The sequence below is a fragment of the Antedon mediterranea genome, chromosome 4 (genome assembly GCF_964355755.1).
Source record: "Antedon mediterranea chromosome 4, ecAntMedi1.1, whole genome shotgun sequence".
Taxonomy (NCBI): Eukaryota; Metazoa; Echinodermata; class Crinoidea; order Comatulida; family Antedonidae; genus Antedon; species Antedon mediterranea.
In genome coordinates, this window is record NC_092673.1 from 21,020,327 (window position 1) to 21,039,937 (window position 19,611).

General features: G+C 33.1%; 3 protein-coding genes across 8 annotated transcripts in view; 1 reads left to right on the forward strand and 2 right to left on the reverse strand.

The window, feature by feature from the left end:
- Window positions 1-4,721, forward strand: part of LOC140046865 (uncharacterized) — an 86,381-nt gene extending 81,660 nt beyond the window's left edge. The window contains exons 1-5 of one of the 3 annotated variants that reach the window (XM_072091597.1): window positions 69-150; window positions 879-1,139; window positions 1,582-1,924; window positions 2,635-3,832; window positions 4,097-4,721. In XM_072091597.1, coding sequence (XP_071947698.1) covers window positions 888-1,139; window positions 1,582-1,924; window positions 2,635-3,832; window positions 4,097-4,649 — 2,346 coding nt within the window. In that variant the 5' untranslated portion in view covers window positions 69-150; window positions 879-887 and the 3' untranslated portion in view covers window positions 4,650-4,721. Of the gene's footprint in view, window positions 1-68; window positions 151-432; window positions 447-878; window positions 1,140-1,581; window positions 1,925-2,634; window positions 3,833-4,096 lie in introns of those variants that run through there. The other 2 variants (XM_072091598.1, XM_072091596.1) reach the window with 2 other exon arrangements.
- Window positions 4,722-7,652: 2,931 nt separating this feature from the next.
- LOC140048098 (uncharacterized) lies at window positions 7,653-15,142 on the reverse strand. Of its 4 annotated transcripts, none has more exons than XM_072093110.1 (9): window positions 14,990-15,142; window positions 14,230-14,336; window positions 13,535-13,685; window positions 12,941-13,024; window positions 12,309-12,421; window positions 10,621-10,684; window positions 9,547-9,730; window positions 8,384-8,945; window positions 7,653-7,874 (listed from the first exon to the last, which is right to left on the reverse strand). In XM_072093110.1, exons 1-9 carry the CDS (start codon window positions 15,107-15,109, stop codon window positions 7,838-7,840), a joined length of 1,422 nt encoding a protein of 473 aa, XP_071949211.1. In that variant the 5' UTR covers window positions 15,110-15,142; the 3' UTR covers window positions 7,653-7,837. The 4 variants fall into 4 exon arrangements, with proteins under 4 accessions (XP_071949211.1, XP_071949212.1, XP_071949210.1 ...); XM_072093113.1 differs by lacking the exon at window positions 7,653-7,874 and having other exon boundaries at window positions 8,547-8,789; window positions 8,929-8,945; XM_072093111.1 differs by lacking the exon at window positions 7,653-7,874 and having other exon boundaries at window positions 8,140-8,894.
- On the reverse strand, window positions 15,119-18,413 carry LOC140047689 (uncharacterized). The gene is made up of 2 exons (XM_072092727.1): window positions 16,003-18,413; window positions 15,119-15,835 (listed from the first exon to the last, which is right to left on the reverse strand). The coding sequence occupies exons 1-2, from the start codon at window positions 18,411-18,413 to the stop codon at window positions 15,223-15,225; spliced, it is 3,024 nt and encodes a 1,007-aa protein (XP_071948828.1). The 3' UTR covers window positions 15,119-15,222.
- Between the last annotated feature and the right edge of the window lie 1,198 nt (window positions 18,414-19,611).

The window sequence follows — 19,611 nt, forward strand, 5'->3', positions numbered from 1 at the left end:
TATTTACATAGAAAGAAAATTAAATAAAGCCAATACACGTTCCCATCATGCACTTGTTCATCCAGGGATCTCTTATTTCTTGTTTGATGAAATGGAATGTTTTGGGCTAAATAAAATTATATATTTTGGATTAAATCACTATTAAAGTGGGTATGTTTAGGTTTTCTCAATAAAAGGCTGACCTCTTTATTTTATATTTATGAATTTAGTTCTTATTTTTCTCTGGTTATTGTAAGATTTTGACAGAAATGGGATAGTATCTTAGTGAACAATTCTTTGCAGGGGGTGAAAAATGAGGGTGTATCCCTTGTAAAAAAGTAAACCAAAATAAAAGAAAACACAATTTAAAACGTGTGCACTGTATGATCAAACATATAATACTGTGTAAACCGCGTTACATTCTCTAAGGATGATTGAGTGATTTTAGGAAACCGTATTCCCGTAAGGTATTCCTGTATAATTTGGGATAAAGTTGTGGAGCTAGGCTAGGCCTAACTAAATAATACAGATTAGTAGGCCTTCTAGTAGGAAGTATAAGCGGTGTAGTAGTGTGGCAGTAGTGTAGTAGCTTATCAAGCTCGGCCAGGCCGCCGGTGGAGGTACTGTACACATTACATTACTTTCTGAATGAATTTGATATTGTGTGAATCTTGCTCAATGAAACACTATCTAGCCTAACTATCCCCTAATATTAGTATTAATAAAAGTAGGCCTTGTTATTATGTTAAACTATTTTTGTTTATTAAAATATTGATATTTTCAATTGGTATTAATAATAATATAAATTCATTCATTTTCACTTCCACATTCAACATACATCTTAAATTAATCAAGCCTATTAATAATATTTATCTTTTTTTATTCTTCATTCTCAACAGAGCTTCAATATGACTGCGAATCCAGCAGCCAGCTCTCTTCAGATCACAAGACAAGGTGATGGCAGCTTCATGTACGAGTTCAGTGCTCATGGCCAACAGGTTTTAAACACCCTCAATAGCTGCCGAAACAGTCCAGACTTGACAGACATCACAATAGCTGTCTCCAATGAAGTGTTCAGGGCTCACAAACCGGTGTTGATTGCATGTAGTGATTATTTCAGAAATTTTTTCGCTGTTCAGAAACCGGAAAATCCACAACAGGTCTATTAACTTTTTTGTACTCATCTCATTAATATTGTTATACAAGATGTATACTTCTTAGGAAATTGATTTTAATGCGCCCTGTTATCTGAGCAATCTCTTACGGGTGTATAGATGTGCTAAGAGAGGCCTGAGGTCCGAGATAGATCACACTAGATTGGATCACTGTCTCGAAAAGCGAACCTCTGGAAATAATACTTTCTCAAAATTTGGACCGGTGATGTGGAACGAACTCCCGTCTGTGATCCGGGAACAAACCACGGTTTTAAAATTAAAAAGTGACTCATTGTTGGGTCTGCTGATGTAAAGCGCTTTGATCATTTTATACTAATTTGGAAAAGCGCTATATAAATAAAATAATAATAATAATTTGAAAGAATTATATTATTAATATTATTCATATGTTGATTTGTGATGATTATTTTGTCATGCATTTTTATAGGTATTGGAGCTTAGCAACATAAACCTCACAGGTTTCCAATTGTTCTTGGACTTTGCATATACATCTCGCCTCTCATTGTCCATGGAAGTGGTGCAGGATGTATTATCCGCTGCAGTCGTCCTCAAAGCATCTTCCGTAATGGAAGCATGCTGTGAGTTTCTAAAATCCCAGCTGACGGCAGACAATTGCGTTGATGTTATCACGATTGCCGAGACCTACGGGCTTGCCGAGATCAAGCGACAGGCTAACCGCATGATGTGTGAAAGACTGATAGAGTTGTCACAAACGTATAAACAGAACCCACAGGTTTATGAAGAACCTATTGATGATGAACTGGCTGATGGTAAAATAACATTGTTATAATCATAAACAAAATATTTTTGATATAATCATTTTTCTTCTACAAAAATTCCTTTTTTTTTTTTCAGATGACCGTCAACTCTCCCAATACCAGACACCTTTGGGCTGGCCAAATATGTCTGGTTTTCCAGAAAGTCTGGTATTTAGAATGTGTTTTTAATGGTGAAAATGAATGTGGGACTGTTTGAACTTCAAGAAAAGTCTGGTATTAAGAGAGTTTCCGGTTTTTAGAGAGTCTGGGAATTAGGAGCGTTGACTCTAATTACTCTATAATTATCATCGTACCAAATATAGAAAAAAATTACATTTTGTATCTATTGATTTGCTTATTACCTTACTGTAAAAAACAAATGTCGAAAATGAAATTTTAAGATGTGCTTTTACACCTATGTTATTGTCAATTGTATTTAAATTCTTCGATTGATAAATTAGAGATACTCTGTAAGGTACTGAATGTGAAAATGTCAAAAATAAAATTTTAAGATGGGCTTTTACACCTAAGGTATTTTCAATTGCATTTAAATTCTTCAATATGATAAATCAGAGATAGCCTACTCTGTAATGTACTGAATGTGCATAAATAATCAGTACATATTTTAAAACATCTGGTGTATCATATTAATTGCCTGATTGTTGTGTGATTGTTTCATTATGAAATGTTATTTATACTGTTGTATATTATTGTTCTTACAGTTAGTACACAGTTAGCTAGAAAGTATCCGCTTCCATTAACAGTAAATGTCCGCAAAAATCTACCAGATTTTCTTGACCAACCACCAACAGAGATAATAGATATGGAAGCTGCCGTTCCATCACCATTAAGTTCAGATCCAGACATAGCTGAAACTTATAATGAGGAAGCTGAATTACCAATTGTTGAATTACCACAGGAGGAAAATAACGTCGTCGATGAACCACCCAAGCAAAATATACGTAAAAAGCGCGGAAGGAAAGCCCTGCATCGTACAATCAATGTGGCGAAAGTTCAGAGAGCGTTAAAAGTGAAAAAAGATGCCGTGAAACTGAACAATGAGAAACGAGTCTATAGTTGTAAGTTTTGCAATAGCGCATACAGTAAGTTACGTGAATTACGATTGCACTATGGCGAAGCACATTCGCGCTGTACCAAATGCACTAGAGTTTTTCGATTCGCAGCTGATATGGAACGCCATATGAAATCCCATCAGCGACGGGATTTTAGCCAAGGTCCTAAACGTTATGTGTGCACATATTGTGGTCGCAACTGTGGATATTCATCTGCATTGAAGATACATATACGCACACACACTGGTGAAAAACCTTTTGTTTGTCAATTTTGCGATCAGCGTTTCATTCAATCTATCAATTTAAGAAGACACATTCTTACAAATCATGAAAAAGAAACGCCTTATGAATGCAAAACTTGTGGAAAAAAGTTCAGTGTATACGTATATTTAAAGAGTCATGAGGTCGTACATAGCAGCGAACGGCCATACCAGTGTGAGACCTGTGGTGCAATGTTTAAACGTAAGAGCGATCTACGTAGTCATAATCGAGTTCACGTGGAGGATAAACCGCATAAATGTGAAATTTGTCAATCTCATTTCAAGACGCAAAGCGACTTAAAGACCCATCAGTTGATACATAATGATGACAAGCCACATAAATGTGAAAAATGCGGTGCAAGTTTTAAAAGGACTGGTCATTTGAATCGTCACATGCAAATTCACAGCAGCCAGAAACCTTTCCAGTGCGAAACATGTGGCGCACAATTTAACAGACGAGAGAATTTACGCAGTCATCAACGTATCCACAGCGGTGAGCAGCCTTACAAATGTAAGGTTTGTAATGCAGTATTCCGTCACATGGGCAGTTTGAAGATGCACGAGAAAAACCATGAAGAATGTCGAAGGTACATGGAACTTTCTGAAAATGTATTTTCACTATCAACAACAACATTTATTTAGATACAATTCATGAAAGAAAAACAGCATTCATTAATTACAACAACTTAAATGGTAACATTAAATAAGAATTGTTTCAGGGATCAGAAAAAGAAGTAAAAGAACTTGTCAAATACCAACCCCTAAAGCTTTTGATATAATATATTATTAAAAGTATAGTGTGCAACAATCTATTTTTAAAATAATATTTCATGTTTGTTTTTTTGTTTCAGTCCCCCACCAACAGTTGTGTCGGAAGCAATTACTCTGAACCAAGATCAGATTAATACGTCGTCACTACAGCACATCACCCACCTTCTCACCATGCAGGGCTTGACTCAATTTCAAACTCATCCAACTCAACAATTAGCCACAACTCAGCAGCTACACGGAGGCTTTTTACCACCTGCTGCTCCACAGGTCGACATGCCAAGTCCAGTTACAGTCACTGCATCTCCACACTCCTTAACTTCATCCGCAACTGTATCTCTACAACCCTTGATGTCCATGTCAATCAATGCATCAGTAGCTGGTCCGGCATCTATGACACCAACACCACCTCCACAGTCATTGAATCAAGCACCATCTCCAGGTTTAGGACAGTCTGTTCATGGCCAGCAGACGCTACATACTTTGAGCCCAACACCCCATATGTTGAGTCATGCTGCTATGACTGTTATACCACAGACACAGGTCATGATCCCTCAGCATTTACAACATCAAAATCAAGATGTTGGCATGGAGAACCACCATGTTCCTATAACAACATCTTATATCATGCCTTAAATAACCAAAGCGGTTTTTAAGCATCACATTAAATAGGCAAAATATATTTGGCAGTAAAAAATAGTTTAGGGAGTTGATTAAAGATAACCACTATTAAAGATTGCTACTAACTAATTCAGTATTTTGCAAGCCTTGTTTTTACATGTTAAATAAACTATTGAGTTATTGTTTAAGGATTTATTACTTAAAACATTTGGTTGTAACTGATGCTAAAGATGAACACCATGTTGTGCGGACTCTTTTTTTTTTTATGTGTAAAGTGCATTAAATATGTTTTAATTTATTCTATGAACAGAGAAAACAAAACAGCTCTTTAAATAGTAATTGTATATAGTAATTTTAATGAACTAAGTATTATTTTATTTAATACCAACTTGTATAGGTTAATGTTTAATTTAATACTAAATTTTCATATTTATCTTATTTATATGTATTTGTGTCAAATCATGGATTTGTTGATTTCTAGAATTTAAATGAATTTAATACTAGAATATCTAAATGAATCATGAGCAGAAGAAATGATTCATAACTGTTTAAATCAGTTAAAATGCCATTTAAGTATGTGTGTGGTATGGTTACATGGTTAAGGCTCTGTCTACAGTATCAAACTTTATGTGACAAAAAAATGTGATGTGCCCATATATGGACATGATCATGTCATATTACTACCATATTTGGGTACATCACACTTTTTTGAAGTAGACAGGGCTTCATTTTTCGAGGTGTGTGTTGAAATGAAACATGGGAAATAGTTTTAAAGAAGTCTTCAAAATGTACAAATTCTTTACACAGGCATACATAAAAACATAGTATTGTGTCCATCAACCGGACCTTGTCCATCCACTGGACTGGATCCGTCCACTGGACTGGATCCGTCCACTGGAATGTGTCTATTCCACTGGAATGTGTCTATTCCACTGGACTGAATCCGTTTACGGAACCGTGTCTATCCACTGGACTGGATCCATCCACTGGACTGTGTCCATCCAGTGGATGGACTGTGTCCATCCAGTGGATGGACTGTGTCCATCCAGTGGATGGACTGTGTCCATCCAGTTGATGGACTGTGTCCATCCAGTGGATGGACTGTGTCCATCCACTGGATGGACAGTGTCCATCCACTGGATGGACACAGTCCATCCACTGAACTGGACCCATGCTTGGTGTAAACATAGCTTTAGTACTTGCCAGCATACATACAACTATCACTTGCTAATTTGTGCACAGTGAGCTTGAGAAAAATTAGCAGGGTCATAATTTATTATTACACCATAAAGTGTGTAGTTTTTTTTTATTGTGAATTTGGGCTAAAACCAACATTGCATTGCATAAGTAAACCTGTTGAAACAGCCACTGACATAATTATAAAACTTTGTGATTGCATAGAAGTTGATTAGTGTATCATTTTGTATGCATTAAGCTGTAGGAGTTTCTAGTTAAACAATTTTAATGTTAACAACCAAGGTAGATTATAAAAGTGTTGCGCATGTTCAAGAATATTGAATACAGTACAGTATTTATAAGGTTAATGGCTTTTTTAAAATATAAAAATAATATTTTTTTTTAGTTAATATTATCATAAATATAGTACCTCAATCACGAGAATCATTACTGAAATTCCTGGTGTAAGGGTTCACAAATGATGTTTTAGAATGTTTAAACAACTCATGTAAATATCTATGTAATGTTCAATAGAGTCGTACCAGGCAAAGGGTTTTTAATTGGTATTTATGTTATACCAAGTAGATATGGTGTGTATATTCAATTTCACCAAGCTCTTAGGGTATGTTCAGACTCATGGCGTTATGCAAGCGGCATACATATTTTTGTGTCTGAACTAGGGAGCTGTTACGCCGCGCCAGTGGTGTTAATAACCCAAGCAGGAGAGGGTAGATTTAATAACGCTAATCCAGTGATGCATCAGTGATTTTAATCTTAAGCAATGAAAAGACACGACCACGGTTAGCAGGCCAACCATGGATTACTGTACGCCTTGCGTTGGATAACAAACCTAACGCCACGAGTCTGAACATACCTTTAAACAGATTTACCGTGTGAAATGATTGGTGAACAGGCAATGTTTAACAAACATATTCCTAGTGGTCATAACTTTTGAAATTTATGTTACAGTATTAATGACTTTCTAATTGCTGGAGTGTTGTCATAAGGGCATAAGATGTATTGTCCCCCAAAAACTTGAAGATTAATTAAATCAGACTTTGAATAGGTTATTTTGTAGTTAATAAAGTTAATCACTTCCGTAGAAAAAGAAATTTAAAAAATTGTGTTTTCACTTATTAAATAACATAATAAATGGTTAAATTACACCAATTTGATCATTTTTTGCTTTAAATTAAATTATTATGTGACATTAAAATGGCATATTCAACAAACATTTTTTTTTTATTATTCAGGGGGACAATACATCATTAAAATAGTCCTGTAGTTTATTCTCTTTTGTAACCAAAGCTTCTTTAATTAATAGTGTAATTTGTAAATAAACTGCTATCCAGTTTACTTGTTTACTTTTCACATCATTGACCTGTATTAATAGTAAAGTGCATTTCACTATGGCTGGTTTTTTGACATAATAATTTCCACATTTCTGTAGCACCCTTTTTGATGAATAATCGTGCGCAAAGGCCGTTATTATAGCACATTATTACCCAGGTCATTTTTCGGATCAAACACGTATGGAAACATGCAGCTAATCTAACCTGTACCCATTTTATACACCTGGGTGGAGAGAGGCAAATGTAACTGTCTTGTCTAAGGATACAACCAATGCGGCGAGAGTTGGATTCGAACCACGATATCACTGTCAGTAATCCAGCGTTCAACACACTGCACCGCACGCCTACTCACATGTTGACCTACCCACTAAAGCAATAATTTGAAGCCAACTTTACCCTATGGTTGTTTCATACAGACAAATTCAATTTGAAAAATGTTTTCTTTATTCATAAACAAACATTATTTTAACATAAAATAATAAATACCGTATATTAGTAATAATAAATAAAGGCTGCTACCAAAATAAACAGTTCAAACATTTGTGTTAGTAAATTTTAACGTTATAACCTCTAAAATAAAAATCAACAAAACTCAATACCAAATGTTAACTTAAATTTAAAATAAATGAAAAAAAGTCTTTCTTTCAAAACATATTTACCCCAAAAATACTGCGTTCAAATACAGTTGAAAAATATCTTCTGAAAACATAAACTAAACAATTATAAACACATTACCACCTATATCTTAGTTTCATAAAAGAAATAAACTTTATATTTATTTATATATATATATCTTTGTCAGATAATGTAAAATATATAACTATTCTAAAACATTATAAAATATTATACACGTTAAGAAACTGCAGTGTTTAATATTGCTTTTATAAAAGTACTTATAAAAACTTTTTTTTTCTTTTATGGATTGTTTTTAGATATAGATATTATATTTACTATATAATTAAAATTTTACACACTTCGGTAAATCTTTTTTCTGTTAAAATACATAATTTAAAATATTTCTTCTAAAAAAAAAACTAGATAAACCGGTCAAATTGAAAATGCTTTTAATAAAAAAAATCTTTAAAACGTTGTATATCCAAGTAAATTTGTGGGATATACTACAGAGTATAACCTATTTCTCACAACAATTTTGTGAAATTCACCTCCTAGCTATGTCTATCTGTGTATGACCGGTTTATTTTAAAACCTTTGGACACTAACCAGGTGTGTATGGAATTGTATGATACAATGATAACGTCCTGCGACGAGGTATCTGTAGACGGATAAATCCGGTTAATCTTCAACGGCGGCTGAAAACGATTTTCAATGATGTTGGTAACTCTGTTTATACAATCATACTTGAATTTGAATTTATTCAACCCTTTCGGTTGTGTTGCACGTCGAATGATCACCCGCACGTTGTAAAAACATGTTCTCTTATGGAACAAACGTTCATGTGAAAATAGCAACTTCTCAATCGTGAAGTATATCTCGGCACTGGTTGATGTTTCGTGAATTAGCACTTCAAACGGCCTGACTTTGTGCTTGCTAAAATAAAGACCGGATCTTGAATCAAAAAGACGTCGAGCAACAGGCCATTTTCTTGTCCCAGCATTCCATAGGACATCTATCAAACAAGACAAGCCTCTGTCATGAATCAGAATGCAGCGGGATTCCATAGATGGGAAGATTATTTGAATCGCAAGATCTTTATTACCCAAAGCCAGTGCTTCTAATAAAAGACCATTTAAAAGTTCAATACTTGCCTTACGGACCACTGTGCCTGCAAGACAATAGAATGTATATTCATTTTTTTCGCCCATTACAGGACGGCAACTATTTTATAATTTATCATGCTTATAAACTAAGTCTCATTTAAGGCTTGGGGAGTGGAGTTAAAATAGTTGTGAGTTACAACCCTGGCCATAGGTCAGGATTGAACCCGGATTGGAAGGTAAGAATGTTAACCACCAAGCTACAGCTCTACTACATTAATTTATATATATATTGTTCAGTGCCAAAAATAATTTGTGTTTGACATTCAAAATAAACAGAAACTAATTGAACTACAAAGTATCATTCATGAGGACGATCAAAGTATATTTGATCGAAACATCGAGAAACTCGACAGAGCTCAGAGCTATATATATGTGGTGTACCGCAAACTTTATATCAACATATTTATTTCGCGATGCAAACCATCAAACAATATACTGTATTACTCCAAAGTATACTTTTTATTATTATTATATTTTATGATATTTATTTGTATTTATTATCAAACAGAACTTGGATCACTTTGTATTGTTACTTAAGTGAAAAACAACACAAAAACCTTTAAAAAATTAAACAAAAAATTACCGGTCAGCTTTAACGATACTTACTAACTTTGGATGCTTTATCGAATTCGCTAATAAAATCAGCAAATACTTTAATTTGAAAATCAGAATTTTTCGTCACATAACCACATATTTCTTGATGTAACACAGGGGAATAACATCCCTCGGGTGACCAGGCCACAAAGAATTCAGCGCACATTCGACCAACATGCGTACCATTTGGACAATCCTACAAATAAACATTTGGTGATGCATTGTCATTATTTTTATTATTAAAACTTTATTTTCAGGCTAGTCCTGGGTGTCATTCTTCAAGATTATGTTTTTATGTAAAAAGTGAAAATATATTACAAATGTACCTACAGTAATTATTATTAAACCCCAAAATACCACAAAATAAAATCAAGTAAATATAGCAGTTTTTTTAATAGCTTGGCATTTAGTGTTCTATAATTAGAAGAGATTACAATGTTTCAACTCAACAATACATTCAACTACATATTTCAAAGCTCTGTGACAATCACATAACAAAACGGCGTGCTAATGATACAGTACCATATCCTTACTTCCGTTTGGTACGATAAAATTGCATTCCTAATTATAAAACTCGTTCCTCAATATAAAACTTGTCCTAAATAATAAAACTTGTCATAAATAATCAAACTCGTCCAAAATATTAAAACTCGTCCTAGATATTAAAAACCTAATCTAATAAAATCTCTCTTAAATAAAAAAAAAATCGTCAGGCATAGAATCGATCCCGCAACCCCTAGGCCATAGCCTCATCACAAACCTACCACGCCACACAGCTGGCTTGCAGAAAACCATTTCCATGACATACTTGATTAACATCTATGATTACCAAGCGCCCTCTATATTTACCGTAACTTTAGTGTTTAGAAGTATGGATACGGTACCATATCTTTTAGTCATAGCGTAAAAAAATATAGAATCTATGTAATTTTTTATGACCTTTACACAAAACGTGGAACAGGCCGGTGTTTTCCGGTTGGGTCAAATACAAACCCTATGTGCCAAGCTACACAGTCACCACTCGTCTGCGTAAATTGGCCATTAGTACATAATTAAAATTGTGTGATTTTATTTCTATAACGTTACCCATATAGCATCCACAAGCTCTTTTAAAGTCTGTGGCTCCACAAGTTTCATCATTTCTGGATTTCTAGTTTAAAAAAGCATAGAAAAGTATTACTATGTAAATATTGCATATTGTTTATCATATTATGTCACACTCTTTAATAGAGTACAGCTTTGAAATTGTCAAATCATGCAAACTTTACATCCAATTCAAGAACATTTAAAGATATATAATTAATTAAAAATATGATATTGAATATGCTATTTTAATGTCATAATAGTTATCCACTTTGACCAAAGGTTGGATAAAAAACTGTAATTTAAAGCTAAAAATAGTCACATTGACTGGAAGCCAATGAGTTTTTGGATGAGATTAACCGGTTAATTTATTGTTTTACAAGTAAACACATTGTTTATTTTTACGGAAGTGATTAACTTTATTAAAACTATTCTCAAAAAATTTCATCTGGTTTCAATGGATATTAAATAAATAAATATTAACTTTTAGTTAAACCAGTTGACAAGTACTTACTTGCTACGTCATTTGTGTGACCAAGGCTACTGAAAGTAGCTGAAACGTAGCAAGTAAGTACTTGTCAACTGGTTTAACTAAAAGTTAACATTTATTTATTTATTAAAACTATTCAAAGTCGTTTTTTTTTTATTAATCTTCATTTTTTTTAATGATGCCAATATATTTGATTAAAACATTTTTTAAAACTTCAGTATCTTGTACAAGAAGAAACAGAGTCTCTTGTCACATGGTAGATTAACATCTCTTTTTTCCCTGTATTGTGTGTTAATGTTTTTATATGCATGTGATTGTTCTTCAATGATAATTATTTGTTTCATCAAACATTATCAAAACTTCATACATATGCTATCACAATTTTATTAAGATTTCTATCGATACAATTAATAATAATGAGGGTACTGTATATTCATTTGTAAAATAAATAAAATCATATACTATATTGTTATTTCATCTATTAATTAAAGTAATTTAAATTGTAGTATATAAATAAATTTTTTATGTTGTTAATCAAATGTTTATTTAATAATTGTTGAGGACCTCTTCTGAAACAAGCTTCCCAGCTTAAAGGGTTATCCTCTGCTATACCATAAATGTATAATTATTTAGTTTCTGTATGATTTTGTTAATTTTACATTATGTTAGATAAATCATGAATAATACCACCAAACTTACGAGTAAAGATGACTATAGCGAGGCATTTAATAAAAAGACAAACTGCCTTAAAATGTAAATGTGACATGTTTCAAGAAACTATTCTCATCATCAGAACAGTAAACAACGCCTAGAGTGCTTATATACCAGATTCCGCTTTCAAACTTAAGGTCAAGGAAGCCCTCCACATCTCGTGGAGTAAACCTTCCTTGAACAAACAAATCTATAACTTAGGCGTCGCACTTGCCATATGATTGTTTGTTGCCTACATTCCTTGTTGTTTTATTATGCTAATCACTTATTTACATACAACATGTCCTATTGGTATATAAGCACTCTAGGCGTTGTTTACTGTTCTGATGATGAGAATAGTTTCTCGAAACATGTCACAATTACATTTTAAGGCAGTTTGACTTTTTATTAAATGCCTCGCTATAGTCATCTTAACATTATAATGTATTGTATTGTGTATTTATAGATAGGCCTAGCAATAAATATTACAAGCAAATTAGGTTGATGTTACCTTTTCAATGAGGTACTACGATGACTGTAATTTTTATCCAGTACCAATTTTCTCAATAGATGCAGTGCATCCTGGAATACAAGATGTTTTCTCTTCATACCAAATTTTTCGAGCTGAAATTTTATGAAATAATTAATATTTATCAGTTGAATTGACTGCTCGGAGCTGAGTTAAATAGAACAGTCAATTCTTAAACGAATGAAATATTTTGTCCATTCAACGATTACAAAACATTCATTTGTTTTATAACATAGCTAATTTTCTTCAAGTTATCCATCGTAAATCATTGACGAATGATGGCAGGGAAGCTAGGCCATTAAAAAAAAAGTTTAGACTGTAAAATTGTTGTATCAAATGAAATGAAATGAAAACATTTTATTTTCGGTAGGTAAAAAAGTATGCTTATTTTTATTTTCATTCTTCAAAGGTCTTATATCTGGCAGTCTACACTATCAAACTTTATGTGACAACAAATGTTTGGGCACTTTTTTTTGTCAAAATATTTGGATAATTCAGACAGAGCTTACAGATATTTGTTGGAGTGAAATCTTGTTCAGTTCTCCATAATGGTGTATCTGTTTTTCCTAAAATGAAGAACTGCTGAGAATCACAATAATGTACCTTAATCTTACCTGTTTAAGTAGTTCAAAAATGCTTTGACTGTCAAAATCATAATACAACTTGTGCAGTATTTGACCCACTACATATTCTTTAGGCTGCGTAAAAAAAGAAAACAATTAATAGTGTATCAATATGGGAAAAAATTAATAAAATAAATTAGCATCAAAGTGAAAATAGGGTCCTAGTGTGAAGTACATTATATCATTCTATACAACACCTAAATAAATTCCTGTCATTTGATTGGACGATCGTGGGTAACATGGCATGCAATAGTATGTACTATATAACGATCATGTAATAGTACTATATTTCCATTTTGTTGTGTACCAAAAAAATATTTTCTCGCATATGGAAAAAAAATCTGCATGAAATCCTATAGCGGTACCGTCTGTTGTTCTGCAAACGTAAGAAGTGACATGCGCATGACGCGATCTATCCTTCACAACAAGATTAGATCCACGGCAAAAAATCTAGATGTTATATATAAAACAAATAATGAATTATTTTATATTCATGCAATGGAACAAACAATTTCATCTTTCAACTCATAAAAATTATTTGTACCATTGCACTCATTCATTCATTATTTGTATAATAATAATTACCCTTAGTCTATTTTGCAGAAGCCTACAAACAACCCGTTTTGCTGTTTCCCACTGAGATGTGGCCAATAGCCCAGATAGTAATTGGTCGAGTATATCCATGGAAACAAAACCATTCAATTGAAACTGCATCTGATCAAAAATTATCATTGCTCTGAAAAAAATAAACATGTTCCTAATAATAAAACTTGTTTGTATCGTAAACCTTTATCTAGACACTCGAAAATACAAGGCTAAACAAAACATTTTTTTAGGGTTCTAAATCCAGAAGTTTTTCTCCCAAAGTAGGTTTTGCCAGCAAGATTTGTTGAACTAAATTGGCTCCAACCGGTATTAAAATGGTAAAAGAAAATTATACATAAATAAACAATTTATCTAGTAGTGGTAGGAGCAATGAAGGCTATTTGTCAAGTGGATAGAAAAAGTACTTTTTTTTTTTCTTAGGCTCTGTCTACACTATCAAACTTTATGTGACAAAAAAATGTGATGTGCCCATAAATGGACATGATGTCATATCATTACCATATTTATATATTATATTTGGGCACATCACCCTTTTTTGTCAAACTAGTTTGATAGTGTAGACAGAGCTTTACATAGTACATCAATAATTCGATACTAGAATTTCTATATTGGGACAACAATGACTACCTTTAAAAATCATGTGATCTCCCCAGAATGATTTGGAATAAACTTACCTTTTAGTGTCGTTGATGTCGCATAAAAGCTTGATAAGTTGTAAACAAAGAGCTTGAAGATCATAAGTTATAATAAACCTTAGTTTTGATAGAATTTCCGTCACCATCTTCAAAATCATATATAAAAAAAAACGTGTTAAAACAAAGTAGTACGCTTTTCAAAATATACCAAAAATAAACATATTAAATTATAATAACTTTGAAGACAGTGTGATTTTTATGAAATTCGTACCGCAAATATCACGGACCAATTGAGCTCCGATCACCAGTGGTGGATCCAGAATTTTGAAATAATGGGGGTCCAAGGCATATGGTGAAATGAAGAGCTTAATTTGATGTTCTATCTTTTGCATTACAATTTGGGAAATTTTGTAGATTTATAAATTTATTTATTAATTTAGGAACCTACCCATGCTCTCGATTTTTTCGTAGATAAGTTGGGGACCCTTCATGTGAAAGATAGCCGAAATACTTCCTAAATATAACTAAACGTAACTCTCTAAATAATCTCTATCTTACTATAAAGTAAAAAGAAGTTGCTCATAAGATTTGAACCCCATACATCAACATGTAGAGTCCATAGTCTAATCCACTCGACTACAAAGACGGCTCGCAGAAAGCGTTTGCAGTAGAGAATGGTAGTTAGCTCAATTCTTACGTCATACCTTATGGATATGACTAATGAATATTCATTTTTATTTTGACGTTTCATGAGGGGTCTCCAACCCATGTATGAAAAGAAATATCACTGCCTGCTTACCTGCCAAGCATCATCTGATTTCATTAAACATCCATTTTTTGCCATATCTTCAAGACATTTGATGTTTATTTCTTGATACAAACCATGACGAACAATCTCCCTCCATGCCTCTACCAACATACCCTTGTTAACTAGGTTTAGAATTAAACGACGTGCCCCTACAATAACTCGACGGTTTGAATACAGAACATGCTAAATTAACAAATAGAATGCAAATACAAGATAGTCAATGATTATACTATTGTCAGATTACAAAGGCTGGTTGCTGTAGGGGTGCGAAAATTGTAAATGTAGAACTGACTACCCCCTGGATTAGCAGCCAAGGGTGTCCCGTTGATTGAAACAAATATACTATAAAATGAAAACCTTACTTTAATATATTCTTCTCTTGGAGACACAACATTCCTCATACATTCTCTCTGAGGATATGACAGAGGAAGTTTCGGATTCCTCAGCTGCACACACAATTCTGATGCTTTACAGCATTTCTCTAACATATACTTTCCTGGATATGTATACGAATAGTAATCTGGGAATGCATGGCGTGGAGTGTAATTCAGTAGTGGATATTTGACGTCATTACTTGACAAAGCATAACCAACAGTTTTAACTGGTTGTGAGCCAAGATGTTTTGCTTGAATGTCAATGACTCTCCTTGCACGTGACGTCTGGTTTTGAAGTGTCACCGCTTGTTTGGTTTGAGCGCTTTCCTGTCGTGTAAGCGAACTTGCAGCTGCTGAAGCAGAATCTGTGTGACTGGTTTGTTTTTGGGTTGGCTCATTTAGGTTTTTAACATTCCTATCACTGTTTGTATCAAGGCTAGACTTCTTTTTCGCAATATTCTCCCTAAAAAAATAAAGTTTAGTTAAATATTTTAGATGCTTAGAATTTAGTGAACATATTTTTAAAATTTAGAAGAATTTTAAAAATAAAGAAGATATACATATAACCATTATTTTATACTAATATTCTTAAGTAATATTGTTCAATGTACAACATAAAAATACCCTCACCGTTGAGCTGATTTTTCATCATTATCGGATGAAAAGAAATCACTGGAGTCACAGTACAGTGACAGCCTATCACAGTCTTCACTATCTCTGTCATTTTGTTTCTTACATGCAGGACTTTGACATACACTTTCACCAACTGATTCGGTTTTGTCTGTATCCTTGCCATTCTCAGTACCATCAGAATCACTACTGGCACTACCATCATTATCATTTTCATCATCTTCATTTAAGATTACTGTTTCTTCAGTTGGTTCATTATCACTTTCCTCTGAACTATAATCTTGCAAAAGAAAAAGACTGTAAAGTTTACATGGAGATGTCAAAAATTTGGATGTGAAAGAGTCTTCATTTACTGTCACGGAATCACTTTCATTGTCATTATTCTTGTCAACAGTTTGGGATGTTTCATCTGTCTTTACATATTTCTGAATATCTCCAGAGTCTTCTAATGTACACAGATTATCTACTGGATTGCAGTCCCTTGGACCAATTTCTTCTAGTACAGTTTTATCTTCTCGTGCTTCTTCATATATGGAGTTATCTATAACTTTCTTTCTAGTGTAATTTTCGTGAACATTATTTTCCAAATCACAAGATTCAATGTTGACGTTCATGCAAACACTATCCTGGTCTTTCATGATATCTTGATTGATTTCACTGTAAACATAACCATCTTGGTTAACTTGGTTTTCGTCTAAAGCAATTGTTGTTTCATCAAAAGAACATTCTTCTAAATCCAGTTTTTGACAATCTGTATTCTTTGGAACATCATTCTTTTTGATAGAATTATTTGTTGTATGTTCAAATAAAGCGTCTTGGTAGAAGTTTTGTTTCTTTGTTTCATCAATTTCACAGTCAATATTCTTTCCATTTCGCCTGCTATCAATGTTTTCTACTGTTCCACAGGTTTCTTCGTTATCTAATGTTAGGAACTGAACTTCTTCACTGTGTGGTTCAGTTTTACCATCAACATCATCAAGAATGTACATATCAGAAGGACAGATGATGATGTTGGTGACAAGAACATTTTCTAATCCATCATACATCTGTTGATCTCGAACCAAAGTAGAATCTCTCTCATGAATATTATTACAATCTTCAGTTGTCTCATTCAGATGTTCTAGTTTGTCCACCTCACCTTCTTCTGGATATATTTGACAGGAATATTCACGATCACAAAATCCAGTCTCGACACATTCTTTGAATGTTTCTGTGTTCAACAAGCTATTAAAATCATCATTATTTAATGATCCAATGTCAAAAGTGCTGTCTTCTAAAATTTCCTCATTTTGAGATGGTTCACCACTTTCCATAATACTGTTTGGAGGTTCTTGGTTCTGTAAATAAGTTATACATTCTGGAAGTAACATTTCCACATCTCCACATGAACTGTTAGTTTCTATAACCACATTATCAGAACTATCATCTCGTGACAGATATTCCTGTTTGTTTTGCACCATAAAATCTGAAATTCGTACACTACAGTTTGAAATATCATCGGTTTTGACATACATATCTAGCATCAAGTTTTCTACAGCAGATTCATCTTCAGTCTTGACATTTGCTGTTTTAACATTTCTTTTTCTTTGTGAAATTTTTCTCTTCTTGGGAAGTTTTGACTTTTCTTCTGTTGTAAGCTGATCTTGGCTGATGTGTTGGTCTGCTACATTGTTAGCATGGCTTTGCCTCGATTTGTAGGCGAGTCTTAGTTTCCTTCTTTTCGAAACTTTCTTCCGAGTGACATTAACAAGATTAACTGGATTCTGCATGTTACAATCTTCAGTCACTCGAGATTCAAAGGGCTGATGATCAGATCCTCCTCCAGATATTTGTTGAAATTCAAGCGGCTGATTACAACCAATTTCAGAGACTTGTTGAGATTCAAGAGGCTGATGACATCTAACTTCAGAGACTTGTTGAGAATCAATGGACTGATTAGATCCTTCTTCAGAATTGTGCCTTTTCCTACTTTTTACTGAAGGTGGGTGTGGTGTTAACTTCCCATTACTTCCTTTTTTTTGCAGGCAAAGCTTTAAATCAGAGTTTTGGGTCTCTTTGCTGGCAACCATCCAACAGTCACCAATCATTTTTTGGGAACTAACATTGCCTAATATGGTAGAGACTGTTGAACTTTTTTTCAGAGATGTTGCTGGTTGTTTTATTTTGACTGAAGTACTAGTATTGTCTTTTCGTCTCTGCTGGATTACATGCTTTGTATCCTTTTTGTCAAAAGTTGTTGATGCAACTGGTGTCTTCCTTCTTTTCGCTTTAAAACGACCATTTTTATGTCTTCTTATTATGCCATCTAGTTTTTTAACATTTTTATCAACAGAGTTTTTCTTCTTACGAGTTGATAAATCTGTTGTTTTCATTCTTTTTGCTGGAGGTCTACCAATACTATTCGTTATCATTACGCCATCTCGTTTTGTAACATTTTTATCAACAGAGTTTTTCTTCTTAGGAGTTGATAAATCTGTTGTTTTCATTCTTTTTGCTGGAGGTCTACCAATACTATTCGTTATCATTATGCCATCTCGTTTTGTAACATTTTTATCAACAGAGTGTTTCTTCTTACCAGTTGAAAAATATGTTGTTTTCGTTTTTTTTGCTGAAGGTCTACCATTACTTTTTTTAAACATTACGCTATCAGGTTTTGTGCCATCTTTATCAACAATTTTTTTTTTCTCACTAGATGATACATCTGTTGTTTTCCTTCCTTTCGCTCCATGTTTACCAACACTATTTTTTATCGTTACAGGTTTTGTATCAACAGTGTTTTTCTTCTTACTAGTAGATGCATCTGTTGTCTTCTCTGCTTTCTTTACTAGAATTCTACTACTACTTCGTCTCAGGATTACTTTGCTTGACTTACTGTTATTTTCAACCACTTTTTTTGTGTTAATTTTCATTATGAATTACTACTGTGACTGACATCTATTCCATCATAAATTTAGCTGAGGGAAAATATTACAAAAGAGAAAAAAAAAAGAGAACAAAAAATGAAATAAAAATGTACCTTATTCAAAAGTAGGACATCATTTGAAGAAAGGCGTTTTGGTTCACTGACTGATTTCAGAATGAGAGTTGTTTTGGGTATGAATTTGTATTTGTACTTACAGTTTATGTGTACTTATTAACAATTGTATTGTGTGGATTTATAATTGAAATTACTGTAGAAAATGATGACAATGGCTGGTTGTTTTGTTTTATTAATACATTTAAATAGCTCTTTGAAATTGAAGAAATAGTATAATATTCTACATAAATGGAGATAGAATTGACCATATGAATGTCATGTTAGATTCACATGAATAATTTTGATTATTTGAATAGAAAACAAAGAGTTTTACAGTAGATAGTAAGGGAGGTATAAAAATGAATACAATTATAAAATCCGACAAACCTTTTTGATAGAACAATGCCTTCCTTTGCAAGGTTGTAATGGTTTATTTGAATAAATAAATAAAAAGATTGAATTCCTGATTAACGGAAATAAACCATATTTTTTTTTTATTACGGTACATTTTTTATTTATTTTATGTATTAGAAATACTGTACTTTTGTTATTTATATTAGCATACGGATAGTTTATGACCTACATGTAGTTAT

Excerpts from the sequence above, each read along its gene's own strand:
- LOC140047689 (XM_072092727.1), bottom strand. The coding sequence starts at position 18,413 with ATGATAACGAATAGTATTGGTAGACCTCCAGCAAAAAGAATGAAAACA. Across the intron at positions 15,836-16,002 it reads GATGAAAAATCAGCTCAACG|GGAGAATATTGCGAAAAAGA; the intron begins GTGAGGGTATTT and ends TTATTTTTTTAG.
- LOC140048098 (XM_072093109.1), bottom strand. The coding sequence starts at position 15,109 with ATGTTGGTAGAGGCATGGAGGGAGATTGTTCGTCATGGTTTGTATCAA. Across the intron at positions 12,422-12,940 it reads TTTTTGAACTACTTAAACAG|CTCGAAAAATTTGGTATGAA; the intron begins GTAAGATTAAGG and ends ATAAAATTTCAG. Across the intron at positions 8,946-9,546 it reads CGATAAAGCATCCAAAGTTA|GCACAGTGGTCCGTAAGGCA; the intron begins GTAAGTATCGTT and ends ATTGTCTTGCAG.